Raw genomic sequence first — 16,878 nt, 5'->3', positions numbered from 1 at the left:
AAAATTTGTTACAAATCCCTATACTCTAGAACTCGTAGTGCTCTGAATGAAACAGGAATTAACTTGTTAGTCTTATGTCTTATATGTGGCACACCTTGAAAATACAGCAGAATTTTTGTGGTAAATTAAGCATTTAAGTTAAATAATGCCCATATATGTGTGTCCTTATTTTCGTATGTATTCGTATGTCTTTTCATGTGGTGCTTGGTAAAAACAAACAAACAAATAAGCAAAATGAGCTCGAATACGTCATAGCAGCGTAATGTCAGAGTCTTCTGTTTAGGTCGGAGCGAATGACACTTAAGTTCCTGCGACACCTACAACTTAGGAGCAATTTAGTTGCTTGTTCATTACCTTTAAATGTGCGGTTCGGGACTTCAATGTCTAAAACATTTCTCTGAAACTGAGATAATACAACTGTCTTCATTTTCATTATGTTACAAACAGTAGGCCTACTCGAAATATAAAATATATAACCTATATATAGCCTAAATTTTCAAATGTTTTTTATGAGAAACAAGCAAGATTAATTCAATGATTATCAGACCTATTAACTGAACCACACGTCTGCATTAAAAGCCTTTATTATTTGCACCCAGAGAGAACTTTTCACTGTTCACTTTGTTGGCATGTTCAACATGTTTTATAGCCTTTAACAAAATATGCGAACCTCGGTTACCAATCGTTTTAGTCTTATATGAATTCTTATATTTAAGTATATTTTTCAACCTCAATATTTATTGTAGGAGGAGGGAAAAATCTAATTTGTTCTCATAAAACATGTGGGATGTGACATTGCACACTTTGTAAAGGCATACAAAGAGGTATAATATTTAAAACACAAGCTATATCACACTTTCCTTTTTCCTCATTTTGTATTTGTTCTTCAACCTCTAATGTCAATATTTATTTATTGTCTACTCTCGAATATGTGAGATGTTGGAGAACACTGCTTGATAAAGTAAGAGAGACCAGTATTGCACAAAGAAGACCAGAAGTTGAAGATCAATTTGAATCATTTGAGTTTTTTGAAGGCAGTGATCTCCACATTTCCAAAGGCAGGTGTGAGAAGGACAGCAATGAGTTTGACAGTGGTGTAAAGTATTTCATGAGTAAATGTAATTAATTACTGTACTTGAGTATCTTTTTGGCTACTTTACTGAGTATCAAAGGTATTAGCAACTTTTACTCTCCATCACTACATTTTTTAACAAGTAAATGTACTCTTTACTCCATTTATAATGAGTCATGCAGTTACTCATTAATTTTTGCATGGCACCTAATTTTTTTCTGCAGCAGTTTATTTCTGCTACAAAAGATGCAATATTTTCATCTACGTGGCATACTATATCTTGTGTGTTTTGCCTTACTCACTGAAACTTGTCAATAAGGCTTCTTTATGTGAATGCGAGTGTCAAATGTTAACATTTACCAGAGTTACCAATCATGTTATAAGTCTGAGATTGTCTGAATAACACGTGTCATTGTCTGTTACCCTTTTTGTCTCTCTTTCTGTCAATCTGTCCCTCTTTTAGGGTATGCTTACTTGAGGAAGCCCCTGGATTTTTTTTTCTTTTTCCAAATAAATTGTAATGTCACTCATATTTTCATTGTCATTTTTATACTGGGGGGGGGGGGGGGGGGGGGGGGGATATGGATGTTATGGGGTAATTCATAGGGTAGTTGGTTGGGATGCCATGAAAAGAAATGGTGTAAGTGTCAAACCCTTAATCTTTGTCATCTTTGGAAAAACAAATTATTCAAAGCTCTTGTTTTATGTGAAAACTGGAGTCTTTAATACACACAGGGATTGAAATTAACTATTTCACTCACCAGCCAATTTGGCTACTAAATTTTTAAGTTACCGGCCATTCATAACTTCTACTAGCCAAAAAACAAAACTAACTTTTTTTGCAATATACTCGATAATGTCATGATGTCTCACGAGTTCAGTATTTGCACTAAACTTGCGCAGATTTTGCTTGCATGATCTTCCACAAGAAATTAATGAGTGAACATAATATATGAAAAGTAAGCCACTGTTAATTTCAAACCCTGAATACACATATTTTAGAAGTTGTGATTCTGTACGAGTAAGTGTAAGTATATATATATATAATTTAGCGAACAAGACTAGTACTGGCATTGTGACCTAGTGTCGGCTCAGTTTTAGTACCCAGTGTCGGCTAAAGGGCCTTTCACACCACGGGAACCTTTTCATAGTACCCCAACTAATTGTAGAACTACCCACTTTTTGGCATGTTCACACCGCAGGAACTAGGAACGGTTCTAGTTCTAGGAACTCTGTTTGGAGGAACTAATTAGCTCCTACTCCAGAGTAGGGTCTAAAACAGTTCCATAGGAACTATCAGTGATGTAAATGTACGCTGACTGGCCAAATGTAAGCGAAACACTGTCTACCAGGCCTTTTAAAAAAGCCATGTAAACATATTTACTCCACGAACATGGAAAACAGCAATAACGGCATTTACCTGTTGTCTGCAGTGTTATGTTCTTTTCTCAGCTTCGATGATATGTAACACTGCAAGTTGTCATAGAAATTTAGCCTCTTAGCCCAACTTTTTCCTCTTGCATTTGCGTAAATTGTGCGTTTACATTCCATCTCCTTTATCACACAACCCACGACACACCACTAAAACAGCTCTGATTGGAAATGGACGGTTTACAAAGTTTATTGAGATGCTCTATAGTGCAAATAAACTCTGGTCTCTGATGTTTTATATGGAGTCTGTGCTGTTTTTAGTACCATGACTAGCGTTTGTTCTTTGTCTTAGTTTTAAATTGCATTGCATTTTATTTTGTTTTTATAATTTATTAAATAGCATTGTTTCATTTTTGCTTACTGTTTATTTGCACATTTTGTAACTAATATAATAATAATATTCTTGCCATACATAATCACAATACAATTTCAGAACATCTGTACACTGAAATAAAATGTCAATTCTGATTCGTGCAAAAGTTAACCAACTGGTTCTGTTTGTTCAATGGAAAGGAATTACATTGTTCTATAAATGCCATCAAACAGCCTGTTTTCCTTCCTATAAATCACATGACCATAAGGGCGTTGCTCTCAGTAGACTGTTTGCCTGCAAGTATTTAAAGTCATCTGGGACTGAAGCATCAAAAACAGTAAGTAGATCCATTTTAAAACTGATTTATTGCATTATTACAGCAAGGACCATATAAAGTACCGAAGGACAACATTGTATAAACAATAAGAGGACTGAATCAGCACCAATTGTTTTCATATCAGTCTACCAGCTATGTTTTAAAACATTTTCTCAGCTCAAAACTTACCAGCGAGTGTTTGAATTAACATCCAAAATTGTGATCCAATGGATTCTGATGAGGCAGAAATATTTATAGATTTATATAATGCTACGTTATTCCTATAGCTGCATTATTCTTTAAAAATACCAGAGACTGCTTGATGAACACCGACAAATACAGTGAACACACACACACACACACACACACACACATTATTCTTTAAAAATATGCATTATTAAGAGTAATGCCGGTGAACGTCTTAATCGCAGTCAATTCACTATACAGAAAGTGAAAGTAAAAAAAAGTAAAAACTGACGGCACTTCCTCTTTTGTGCCTCGTAACGTCACTTATCCTCTGCCCCTCTGTGCACGCCACTGGACCTGACCGTTTCTCAATATGCGTACTTGTCTGTACTTGTGTTCTTGTGGACTTGTGAAACGTCATCAGTCGCTGCCCAAGTACTGTTCCAATTCAAAGTTCACATCTAGCCAAGTCCAGTTCAAATCCCCGGATGTGTTCTTGATCCGCCCCTTTTACCGAGGATGCATCGAGAGGTGACTTGTGCGGACTTGATACGGGCCATAACCCAGAATTCAGTTCGTCCTCCCGTCCTCGAGAGTTCGTTCTTCTGAGTCGAACTTGGCAAGTCCAAACTCGAAAGGACGGAAGTCCAGACTCTGCGAACTTGGTATTGAGAAACGGCTATCGTCGACACATGAATGATTCGATGCAACCCAGCACGGGGAAGTTATCGCGTGCCCTGCGTCCGATGCGCCACTGATCTCATTTTGCGCCACTGTGTGCTTCTTCAATTCAGAAACAGTGATTTTGGTGTCGTGGTTTGATTGGCTGCTTTAGCCTGATTGTGGAAATGCCCAATAATGAAATAAATACCATCTTATGTAAAATGTTGGTCTGTATGTTATCATTTTGTTTAGATCTTCTATAGCCATAATCAGTTATGTGAGAAAAATAGTATTTTCATTATTTAGCATCACATTGCTTTATAAGAGTGCCAGCTGTTCTCAAAAGGGTAAAACTGTATTATAACTGTATTATTCTGTATACTCAACTGAGACTGTATTTAATTGTTTTGTTTATATGACTGTTAGAGAAACTATTCAATCATGCCTTAGGTAAATTACGCCGTATAAGGTCACACTTTGTTTAACAAAACAAAAATATAATAGAACACCAGAAATAATCTATGCACACAGACATATACAAGTCTGTGATTAGGGCTGAATTGGCTGCAAAACTATAATACTTACAATGCAAAAAACTTAAAGGGTTAGTTCACTCAAAAATGAAAATTAGGCCGTGTTTTACTCACCTTAGATGCATCCTAGGTGTATGTGACTTTCTTCTTTCAGACAAATTCAATCGGAGTTACAGTAAATATATTAAAGACTAACCCTTTAAAAGGAATTTAAGTGCATTGTGACCATCAGATGGCGCTAAACCTGATGAACAAACCTCTGACACCTGTGAATATCTCAATAAATAATATTGGCCAAACCTCTATCAGTAATCTCATTGGTTGATTTTTTTCTTCTTCTTCTCTGTGTTTTGTCAGCATGGATCCAGTGGGAGTGAACTCAATAGATACCGCAGCTCTAGGGAGACCCTTCCAGCTGGGGATGCTGTATGACTGCAGGAGAGATGCTCTAGTTCCAGGTGCTGCAATATGATGGGCTGAATGTACTGTTGCTACAAATCTATTAAGTCTCAATGTTTTCACAACATGAAAAAAAAAAAGAGTTAAATAATTTATCTAATATTTATGGGGCTGTACTAAAAAGCTTACTATATAAAAAGTTGGCAATTGTAATCTTTTACAGCCTTACATAAATATCTTCCCCAGCATTCATTTAGATCTTATAGCCTTTAAGTCCCCATAGAGAATATAATACTATATATATATATATATATGATACTTCATTATAATTGTTATTATAATTCCATATTTAGAATTGTGTCTTTTTCTGTATTTCTGATATATTCAACAATCATTTATTTTATTCTCTTTTTACTCATACTGGTTTGAATTATTTGTACTTTTTGGTAGCTCTGCAAATGGAAGAGAACAAAAAAATAATGCTGTGTTGTCTGCGGGGAAAAAAAAGTGAAGGAGCTGATTAAAATTCAGTTTAATGAATGAATAAAGTATTTACATGTACATTCTTCATTTTCTCCAATACAGGAATCAGACTTTGGAATAAAGAGCAGCTGCAGCAGAACATAAGCCATACAACCCAAATTAATACAGTTTTTACAGTCACGGCTTCAGACTCAATAAAGGAAAAAACTCGATTGCTGAATATTGATGGTTGTCTGAAATTGAGTTTTTTAGGTGGACTCATCAATGTAAGTGGAGCTGCCAGTTATCTTAAAGACACCAAGGAATCTTTCAATCAACAGAGACTGACATTACATTATCATTCAACCACTGAGTTTAAAGAACTGATCATAAACCACTTTCCTTCTGGAGAAATGGCTCATTATGACAATGATATAGCCACACATGTAGTGACAGCAGTGCTGTATGGAGCAGATGCCTTCTTTGTGTTTGACAGAGAAGTTTCATCAGATGAGGACAAAAGGGTGATAGCCGTAGATGTAAATGCTGTCTTTGGGAAACTAAAAGGCATTTCAGCTGGTGCAAACATTAAACTGAATGACAGTCAGAAGACTGCTGCCCAGAAGTTCAGCTGTACATTTTATGGCGACTTCCAGCTTCCATGTAATCCGACCTCTTTTGAAGATGCTATGAAGGTTTTTGAAGATCTTCCCAAACTGCTGGGAGAAAACAAAGAACATGCAGTTCCTCTGAGAGTTTGGCTTTATCCTTTGGACAAACTTTTCTCAAGAGTTGTGAAGTTTCAGCATGAAATCAGCATAGGTCTAAGCACAGATATTGAATCTGTAATTGAGAGTTTAAGTACAACTGAGATGAAATGCAGTGACCTTCTGACAGACACGCTTGCTTTGACATTTACTGCATTTCATGACATAATCAATGACATGAAGAAAAACTGCTACCAGTGCAGGTTGAGTCTCATGAAGAAACTTGGCTCTCTCTTACCACAGATCAGAGGAAAATTTATAGAGGATACAGCATTGATCGATCTGCTGAACGATCATGAGAAATCTCCATTTGAAAGAAGCACTCTTGAACAATGGCTGAAAGAGAAAGAGGAAGAATCTGACATCATTAAATCATTGCTCACACAACTGAATGATTTAGGAGCAAAGGTAGAAAAACTAAATTTAATGAATCTTGAAGTTACACATTTGGTCATCTACACTTTAACATCATTGGGCTGGCCAGATGTGCTGCTTTCTAAACAAAAGACCTACCTGAGCTCTTCAACAAAAGAAAATGAAGAAAAAAGCTCTGAATCTGAACACAAGACTTGGCTCACACCCGAAATCCAAAAGAATATGAGGAACAACTTGGAGGTATTTAAAAACTTGATTGATTCAAACAGTAGCAAATCAGTGAAGTTTATTGTTGCATCAAGAGAAATAGAAAATATTCCAGGTTCCTGTATACATCTTTATGAAAAAAAATCTACCGAAGCCATTTGCTTTACTTCTCCATCAAAACCAGACTGTCCAGTCATTGAAGATGTCAGATACAAACAAATGGTTTTGAAAGTGTCTCCACCGTGTCCTGCTACAGAGGAGCTCAAATTACTGTACAAAATGAAGGAAGAAAAAGACTGGACATCTCAAACTGTGTCAAAGAAGCAGAATACAGTGACTCTGACTGATCTCAGACCAGATACTGAGTACAGTATTAAATGTGCAGCAGTGGGAAAACTCAGCTACACCGTAGACAGTGATGTGATGCGTCTCACAGTCATAAACCAGAATCTCATCAAAGCCAAAGAGTCTGCGATTGAAAATCTCAGTTGGGCTGAAAACAAGTGCAGTGTACTTCTGGAAAACACCAAGGAGACAACTTTTACTACACTTTATAAAAAAATTCAAGATATGCAGCAAAATTGTGAAATGTACCGACAAGATTTCAGTGACCGAATTAAATCTGTGATCCAATCAGTTAAAGCTTGTGAAAAAAGTGTTCTGATGGATCTTCTACAAGCTCATGATGAGTCTCCATTTAATGAAAAGCATCTAAAGGAGTGGATCACAGTAAAAGAAGAAGAACTGAACACTGTTAATGAGTTCCTTCATCAGTTACTGGACCTTGGAGCCGAAGTGAACAGAAACTTGGACTCATATTTGTCAGATATTCAGGTGGAGAATGTATTTTGTTACACTTTCAGTTCTCTTAAGCAGCCAGATGGGTTGCTTATTGAGCAAGAAAATTACATGAATCCTCAAATAATGAGAAATCTACAGAAGACACCTGATGTATCATCTCAATCATGGCTCACTGAAAACATCAGGGAGAAAATGAGAGAACATTTGAAAATATTTAACGAGCTGATGACGTCACACAGCAATGAAAGCACTAAATTTATGGTTTCCATAGAAGACCATGAAAAACATCCAGGTTCCTGCATTCTCCTGTATGAAAATGGATGTAATGAAGCTGTTTGCTTCACTTCTCCATCAAAACCAGAAAGTCCAGTCATTAAAGATGTCAGGTATAGGCAAGTGGATCTGAAAGTGTGTCCACCGTGTCCTGCTACAGAGGAGCTCAAAATACTGTACAAAATGAAGGAGGAGAAAGACTGGACATCTCAAACTGTGTCAAAGAACCAGAATACAGTGACTCTGACTGATCTCAGACCAGATACTGAGTACAACATGAAATATGCAGCAGTGGGAAAACTCAACTACATCACTCAATCTGATGTCACCTCAGTTATCATAAAGGTATGATGCTCAGTCATGAAAAAGTTTGAATATATACTGTATAAGTATTGAATTTATTTTTACAATATAATTTAGCACTGTTATTCTAGTCTTGAGGCTTTTCACATGACTTATACTCTCCATCTCGATCACTGGTCTGATGTGCACATGAAAAGCATTGCTGATAGTCTATACGTGTAATATACAAGTAAACCTCATACAGCTTCACAGCAAACTGGATTTGGGATGCAAACAAAAAATGTAATGACAACTAAACTGACATTTAACATTTGATGGGCATGTAATAATGTATAATGTTAATGTATTAATGTGGTCATGTGAAAGGGCCTATTGAAAACAGATGTTAGTGCACATTTTATAATTTTATGATTTCAAAATATTCCATCAAAGTGCGCACATCCATCAGGTCAAAAGATCAATGTGGGTGCACAACCACAAAAACAATATAAGAACAGGAAAAGCAAAGATGTTACAAACAGCTCAAGTAGGAAAATACTTGAGAAATACTGGAAAGTACTGCACTAGCACTAGCAAAGCTACTGCTCAATGGACAAGGTTTGATACCTTAGAGGTGTAGTATCCAGAACCATATGCACTACTCTTCTGCACAATGGTAACTATTGCACTGAACAATGGAATCTTCAATGTAACAGAAACTCTTTCAAATGTCAAACATAACTGAACATTAAACATTAATAGATGTTTCCCTTCACTCAAAAACACATAAAATAGCATTTAATTTCAAAATTCACTCTCCATCCAGCTATATGCAAAGCATGCTGGGAACTAACAATCACCTCTAAAATAAAACTGCAAAATTGAGCTAATTCTCTTAAAATAAACAGGTAGCCTTCTTTCCTTTTTTTTTTTTAGTTTAATCAGTTCCTAAATTCAAGCCTCAAAACTGCTGAAGATTCCTTTAAAAAAAATGAGGAAAACACATCTCTTGGTTTTATTAGTAAAAAGTCCTCAATATTTTCTACACAACACTGAATCACAATTTCTTTAATGAAATATACACACTATTTTAAAGTATCACCTTAATTTTTTAAATGAAAATTACAAGACCCATGATTCATTTTTTACAGTGTATACTTCTGACATTGATTTTCTCTTTAACTCTTTACTTTATATTTACTTCATTAGGAATGTATGTACGTGTACCCCATGATCATAAACTCTCCAGTCTGATCATTAGCCAGAGGTTATGACTAATACCTACTATTTAATAGGTCGCCCATGCTTACCATTCTTTAAATAGTAGTTTGGTGCAAAATAATTATTTGATAAACCTTGATTCAAGCTAGATTTAAAATTAATCATTGCAAAAAAATGTAGCTATTATTTGAAGAAAAAAAAGAAGCGGCGGCAATTGGCCTAATGATCATTTAAAATATAATTTGAAGAAGAGTTTCTTTCACAAAATGATTTGTGAATTGTATATAAACTATACTCATTTTTTCTCCCTCTTCACCAGGCACTCATTTCACTTTTATTTCTTTCGGAATAAATAATTGAATTCACGTGTTGTAAATCAGTCTGTATAGCACATTTTGTCTTTGTTACTCTTAGTTATAAAGAATGGTAGCACAGCATTTTTGAATGACTGCCTTCATGAGTTTGTCTGCATCCATATTGCAGGTTTCCTCTCACATGTAAAGTATGGTAGCAGTTATTTCTTCTAGTTCTTTCTGTGTTTCTGCTCACGTGTTTTTAACCTCTGTTTCATTGAGGTTCCAAATAATGGCTCATTGGCTTGGATATAACACCTAAAAGCATATGTTCTTCTTATGCACACATGGAAAGTATTGCAGCTGTTATTTCTATGAAATTGAATAGAAATTAATAAATTAATAATTAATAAAATTAATAAAATAGTTTTTTTTTCCACTGCTTGTCCTATTTTGGCACAATCCCTAAATTGAACTTGAGTAGTTTTACTAAGGGCACCCATCTCACATGAAATTAAACTATGTAAAACATATTCTACCCGAATTCCTGATATAAATTACTATTAATTTGATATGGTAATTACCGTATTGACCCGAATATAAGACAACCCTGATTATAAGACGACCCCCCTTTTCAAGATGTACCTTTTGGAAAAAGACTTTTTGAAAACCAAATGCTCTGTTTTTTTTTCTTAAATAATTTTCATATTGCATATTTTTCCTATTTAAATTTTTGTTTTGAAAGTATGGTAAATATTGGTAAAATGTACTACCAATCACTGTTTAAAATATACATTTTTTGATAAACCATAAAAAAAAAAACAGGTAGCCCATCTGAATTATATGACAATTAGGCTATCCATCTCATAACAGCAGAAGTGAAATCTTATTGTAGTTTATCAAATCTGCGTACTCTCTTACCTTTTAAAGTCACTTACAGCTGAAGTTTGTTCCCATCAGGCTAACATGACAGTCACGACTATGCCACTATAAGCTTTTCTTTTTCTTTTGTTTTCACTCGCGATCTTACGACACACATTACATATTACATATTTCATGGCACACTCGTTTTATGCGTTTTTGGCGCCACCTAATGTTGTATTATAGACATGTTAAAGTCTAGACCCTGAATATAAGACGACCGTGTTTTTTTTTCAGATGCATTTCCAAGAAAAAAACATAGTCTTATTTCGGGTCAATACGGTAATATATAAACATTTTCATGAATATGAAAGTTTACGTCAGAATTGCTTTATGAACGACTTACACAAAAATTCGCCCTGCTCGTGTTTCATGAATGAGGCCCAATGTGTTCAAATTCTAAATCCAATATGCTTCATGTTTTAAAAGTATATTATTAATATCACCCAAGTTTCAATACCAGTATATTGTAGAGTTGAAATGGAATGTCTAAACTTGAGAAAGTGTTGTGCTACTGGACTTCTACGGTCATGATGTCTGAGTGCGCTTCGATGTTCAGCAATTTGAGTGTTAAATTGTCTACTTGCTGAATGCAAGGTTTTCCATCTGTATCCTTTACCCTCTGAACCAGCCTCTGCTAAACACTTTCTGTTTGGTTTTGTCTTGTCATCGCTCAAGAACTCACCATCATCTTCTTCAACCTCTTCATTACATACATGTATAAAACACAAACTTTTAATCATCCCTCTACAGGTAAAACGTTTAAGAATTGAGGAACGATTTCTTGTAAAACAACTAACATCATTTATATGTTGTATTGCTCTTTGGACTAGGGCAGTTCCCAAACCTGTCCTGGAGGCGCCCCTACTCTGCACCTTTTGTACGTCTCCCTTATCTAACACACCTGATTCCCCTTACCAGGGGCCCGTTCTTTGTACGTCGTTAACTCAGTTAGCTGGATTTGATTATTGCTGATTTTGCTTGATCTTGGATCATTTGGTTCTTCGAAGCTCATCCTAGACACATCCTAGCTGTCATAGCAACAGGTCTGTAAGCTTAAACCTGCTCGGGAGGTTTTTCATGTAAACAGTATTATAATGCATCTTTTTAAGCAGAATTTTAAGAAAATTAATTTGAGTGATGACTGACAGATATTATGAGAGTGGCTTTATGGAGCACAGGAGATGCAGATAACTTGATCTTGACCCTTAAGAAACTTTAATTAATGCTGTCACGTAACAAATCGGTTTCAAAGATAAAATTAAATGAATTGCTAATTCCAACATTGAAATAAAAATGTAAAGCCTGTACAAATACTAGAAATCACGAGTATAAATAATTGGGAATCATGTAAAAAATAAATTAAAATAAATTAAAAACAGTGCACATTTCATTTATCTATTATAAAAGTCCAGAAATTTGTCAAGTTTTTCGTCAGGTGTCTTTTTTAATGAGGTTATCACGTTGCTGTCCTGCTGCCAGCCAGTTGTTGCATTGCTGATCGTGGTTTCGAGTATCGATACATCTGCACTTTTCGGGGAACATGAGAACGTGCAGTAAATCTTAGGGTGTATTAACACCTGTCTTGTTTGGTTCGATTGAATCGAACTCAAGTTTGCTTCCCCATTTGGTGCGGATCTTTTGGGCAAGTGTGAATACAGCAATCACACTCTGGTGTGGACCAAACAACCGTACCAAAACCCAGCTGTGGAGGTGGAATTCTGGTATGGTATGGTTGAATGGATGAGCCAATAAATGGATGACCTTCAGCACACGTGTGGTTTTGTTTACAGTTTTGGTCCACTTGCAAAAAGAGCAGTGTGAAAGCGAACCGCACCAAACAAACAAACAAAAAAATCAACATTGTAATTGGGCCGGACCAAAGCAAGTGAACTAGTGGATTTCCTGGTGTGAATACACCCTTAGACAACTTAATACCGGCACTTCTTTTTTTCCACTTCAAGCACTGGTTTTAACGATAAATGTTATATTCTCACTTTTCTTTAATTATGACATTGATCTGTGTTTGGATTGATTATATTTTATGTATATTTGATTCAGTCTTGGTGTTCATTATGTTTGTTTTCTTGATATTAGGTATTTTTATATGATTGTTGTGAGAAATATTGTTCATTTATGTATATTTTGCAGTCAGGTTTTTTTTTTAATATGTTTATGGTCCAACGTACATAGTCAGTTGTTGTTTTCACTTTTATGTTTCATGTTTATTGTCTTGTGTGATGGAATGAAGTTGTTTTTTTGCTGTATATAAGGGCTGGGCAATATACGTGTTCATTGTCTGATGAAGGGCTTTTAGGCTCGAAGAGCCTAGATATTTTTCTACTTTTGGAGCTGTGGTGTGCCACGTTTGCTTTTCCTGTTTGATATGATTTCAAATTATAATATTGTACAACATGTACTGTACACACAACTATATTCATTGTTATTGTTATGCTTCACATTACAGGACATAAATGATCTCCTCAAGAAAAGCATCTCAACTGGAGATGGAGATCCTGCTCTATACCGTCTGCAAACAAAGACATACAATTTGAATCGATATGAAAAAAAACGATATAGAAAACTAACATTTGGTGAAAGAGACAAAAACAAACCCCATAAAACCATTCTGATGGTGGGAGAAACAGGAACAGGAAAAACAACCCTGATCAATGTGATGATCAACTACAGCTTAGGTGTTCAGAGAGAAGACAAGGTTTGGTTTGAGATCACAGATGATCAGAGCGACCGAACATCAGCTCACACTCAGACCACCATCATCACTGTTTATGGGTTTTATCTACAAGAGAGTATATTTGATTTAACAATCATCGACACACCAGGATATGGAGACTCTCATGGAATTGATCTTGATAAACAGATCGCTGTGAGTTTTAAAAGCTTAAGTGAATCTGCAGAAGGGATCCATGAAATAGATGCAGTGTGTCTGGTGATTAAAGCAACACAGAATCAACTCTCTGACAGACAAATCTACATATTTGATGCTGTTCAGTCTTTATTTGGAAGAGCTGTTGCTGAAAACATTGTCTTGCTCTTAACACACTCAGATGGAGGGCGTCCTAAAAATGCCCTGACGGCTGTTAAAGAGGCTAAACTCAAGTGTGCAGTAAATGACAAGAATCAGCCTGTGTTTTTCCTTTTTAACAACTGTCAGACAGACGCTGTTGATGAAGAAGATGAAGATGATGCTGGTACTGAAGAACATACACAGAGGTTGGATCAATCATTTAATCTCAGTTTTAAAGGAATGGCAGGATTGTTCAAGTTTCTTGACACAATAAAACCAAAATCCCTGGAGATGACTCGAGAAGTGTTACAACAACGGAAGCAGCTGGAGGCAAATGTCTCTAATCTACAATCACGTGTTCAAATGATGGAACTAAAGCAAAATGAGCTGAAACAAACTCAAGAAGCTCTGGAGAAGAACAAGGAAGATGTCAAAGAAAACAAGAACTTTGAGTATGAAGTTGAAGTGCCTTACAAGGTGTTGGTTGATATTGATCCTGCTATAGCCAAGATGGCGATGTGCTGCTCTGTCTGTGAGGAGAACTGTCATTATCCAGGATGCTGGTGGATCAGTGGTCTCTCACGGTGCCGCATGATGAGAAATAATCACTGTACAGTGTGCACTAATAAATACCACTACAGCAAACACGTCAAAGAAGCAAAAATATATGTAACAAAGACAAAGAAGGAGAAGAGGACATATGAAGACTTAAAGAAGAAATTTGATAGTAAGATTAGGGATGGTGTGTCTCTGGTCAAGAAACTGGAAGAAGAACTGCAAGAATTAGAGAAAGATAAAGTAAAGCTAGTGAATGAAGCTTTTGTCTGTGTGGAAACTCTGCAGATGATCGCTCTCAAGACTGATTCTGTGTTCACACTTCAGCACATCGATTTTCTGATTGAGAAGCTGAAGGAGATAAAGGAAATTGAAAAGGCCAAAACACTGGAAAACATCAAGAAGAGAGCAGGAGAAGAAAAACAGGGAACTATAGATTACATTAGAAGATATATAAAAATTAAACTCAGATAATACCTCTCTGTTGGATGCTGAAAATAGAATGTCAATAATGTGATGTAAAGCTATCAGAATCAGCTTTATTTGCCAAGTGTGCACAAACACACGAGGAATTTGTTGTGGTTTTTAAGAAGCTCTGGTAAATACATGCATACATACATACATACATACATATCTGACACGAGAACAGAAACATTTAAATAAGACTTAACAATAATAATAATAAATATAGCTGCAAGCGATATTAAAGCCTTTTAAGGCCTTAAGGTGGTATGCTTTTATGGTCTATGCCAACCTGGATGTATAGCTGACAGTGAAACACATCGAAAATGGACAATAGGCTCACAGAAACACACACACATACACACACACACACATAGAAATGAAATGGTTAAACTATCATATTAATAATCAATAAGCATCCTTGCACACACTAACACACACGGACATATATGCACACACATTTTGTTGCAGATATACACATTTGAAATAAATGACAGGTGACAATACTTTTTGCAAGTCATCTCTTTTTAATAGTTTATGTCATTTTCAGGTTTCTCTGTGATTATAATATGGCAAAATTGTAAAGTCTGACATAACCGTATGAACAAAATGGTCAACTTTATCTAAATGTGAGTTTAAATGTTGTATAGCAGTGCTGTTTTAGGGTTTAATGAGCCCATTAGTGGTCTTTCGCTGCCATCTAGTGGTTAGAAATGGCAATTTCTCATACAATACTGTTTTTTTTACCTTTATAACTGTTATAGTGTTATTTTTTGCCCAATCTCTCTTAAATTTTGCTACGATTTTATTGCAATTTGAGGTCATTTACTACAGCAATACTGTGTTTTTGAGGCATTTTTCACTGTTACAGCACCACCTATGGGCCAATCTCCATGAAACTTTTCATACTTGTTAAGAGTCATCTGACATGTTTTCACCATATAAGGTTTTTGTTTAGGTTTTATAGGCTTTTGGGTATATGTAGCCACACCTCTTTTCTAAATGACCTGTTATAGCTAACCAAAGGACAAAATTATTATAATTTTTTTTGATAATTATTGATCTAGAGAGTCCAGAGAGTTGCACTGCAGTGGTTTGATTGAGCGAAAAATCTAGGACTAGTTCGCAAAAGTAGGTTTTTAACATATTTGTGAATATTTAATGAATGATTTGATGCACAGCATTACTCCCAGAGGCACAGTTGCTCAGGATGAGGAGATCTAACATATGATATGAAGGCCATGTGTTTGTGTGAATATATGAACATTATCTACAATTTGAGGTCATTTTATACAGAAATATTGTGTTTTTGAGGCCTTTTTAACTGGTATAGCGCCACCTATGGTCCGATCTCCGCTGAAACTTTGTATGCTTGTTAAGAGTCGTCTGACATATGTTTTCACCAAGTTTCGTAAAGTTTTGATTTAAGAAGATTTTACTGATTTTATCCTGAAGTTAATGAGGAAACAAGAATTGGTGAATAAAAGAATAATGAAGTTAATGAGGGAAATACTTAAGTTGTATGATTTTTCAGCTGAATTGCAAATGGTAACAAATGAATTAGAGACAATAGAACTTCAAACTCCCATCATAGACATATAAATGCTGGATGCTGTACCAAGGACGTATGTGCTGTATATTTAAGAGCACGAGTATTGATTGCTTTGTACTGTAGTTACAATTGTTATGTGATTATTTTGCTTGTTTTGTAAGAGAGCGGTCTATACTAGGAGATGCATTTTGACGAATTTCTAGATGAGACCGAGACTTAAGGTGTTACTCACACCTGCCAGAGGTGTGATATAGTGGTTTAGACAAGTGTATACAAGATTAACATATGTTTTCTGAGGTGTTGCCGCTTTCCTTATAGTTTAAAATAGTGATATGCATGCTTGCTGTTTGAAGATGTTATAACTTTTTTCTGTTGAACTTCCGACCCTGCCTTGTGCAGCTTCTGTAGAGAAGGTTACGTTTCCTGCCTGCACGAGCAGAGGAGGCAAAACACAGGCAGGGGGAGAAGAGGGGAAAGTGATGGGAGGGTTTGTTATGTGATTAATGCAAATGATATGCAAGGCTATAAAATGCTGAAACAATGAATGTACGAGACCAACATTCATGGTGAAGATTTTACTCGCTGTTATTTTTGTTATTTGCTTATGAGTTACTGTTTTTAATAAAACGAAACCATTGTATTGGCGATTCGTTAACCCTTTTAAACAAGTCTCTGAGTGATTAATAAATAATAACTAGTTATCGGAACCTGAATAAAACCCTTATTATGAGTTCCAAGAGGCCCGAACTTGACTGAGCCAGGACTG

At 35.7% G+C, this 16,878-nt stretch overlaps 1 protein-coding gene across 1 annotated transcript; it reads left to right on the top strand.

Moving 5' to 3' along the window:
- The first annotated feature begins 3,062 nt into the window (after positions 1-3,062).
- LOC306865199 (uncharacterized protein) lies at positions 3,063-16,769 on the top strand. The gene is made up of 4 exons (XM_079409666.1): positions 3,063-3,153; positions 4,872-4,972; positions 5,499-8,143; positions 12,983-16,769. The coding sequence occupies exons 2-4, from the start codon at positions 4,873-4,875 to the stop codon at positions 14,570-14,572; spliced, it is 4,335 nt and encodes a 1,444-aa protein (XP_079265792.1). The 5' UTR covers positions 3,063-3,153; position 4,872; the 3' UTR covers positions 14,573-16,769.
- The last annotated feature ends 109 nt before the right edge of the window (positions 16,770-16,878 follow it).

This window comes from Barbus barbus, assembly GCF_936440315.1.
Source record: "Barbus barbus genome assembly, chromosome: 46".
NCBI lineage: Eukaryota > Metazoa > Chordata > Actinopteri > Cypriniformes > Cyprinidae > Barbus > Barbus barbus.
Note: the sequence above shows the minus strand (reverse complement) of the source record. Positions and strands in the feature narration are given on the sequence as shown.

Excerpts from the sequence above, each read along its gene's own strand:
- LOC306865199 (XM_079409666.1), top strand. The coding sequence starts at position 4,873 with ATGGATCCAGTGGGAGTGAACTCAATAGATACCGCAGCTCTAGGGAGA. Across the intron at positions 4,973-5,498 it reads GAGAGATGCTCTAGTTCCAG|GAATCAGACTTTGGAATAAA; the intron begins GTGCTGCAATAT and ends TCTCCAATACAG. Across the intron at positions 8,144-12,982 it reads TCACCTCAGTTATCATAAAG|GACATAAATGATCTCCTCAA; the intron begins GTATGATGCTCA and ends TTCACATTACAG.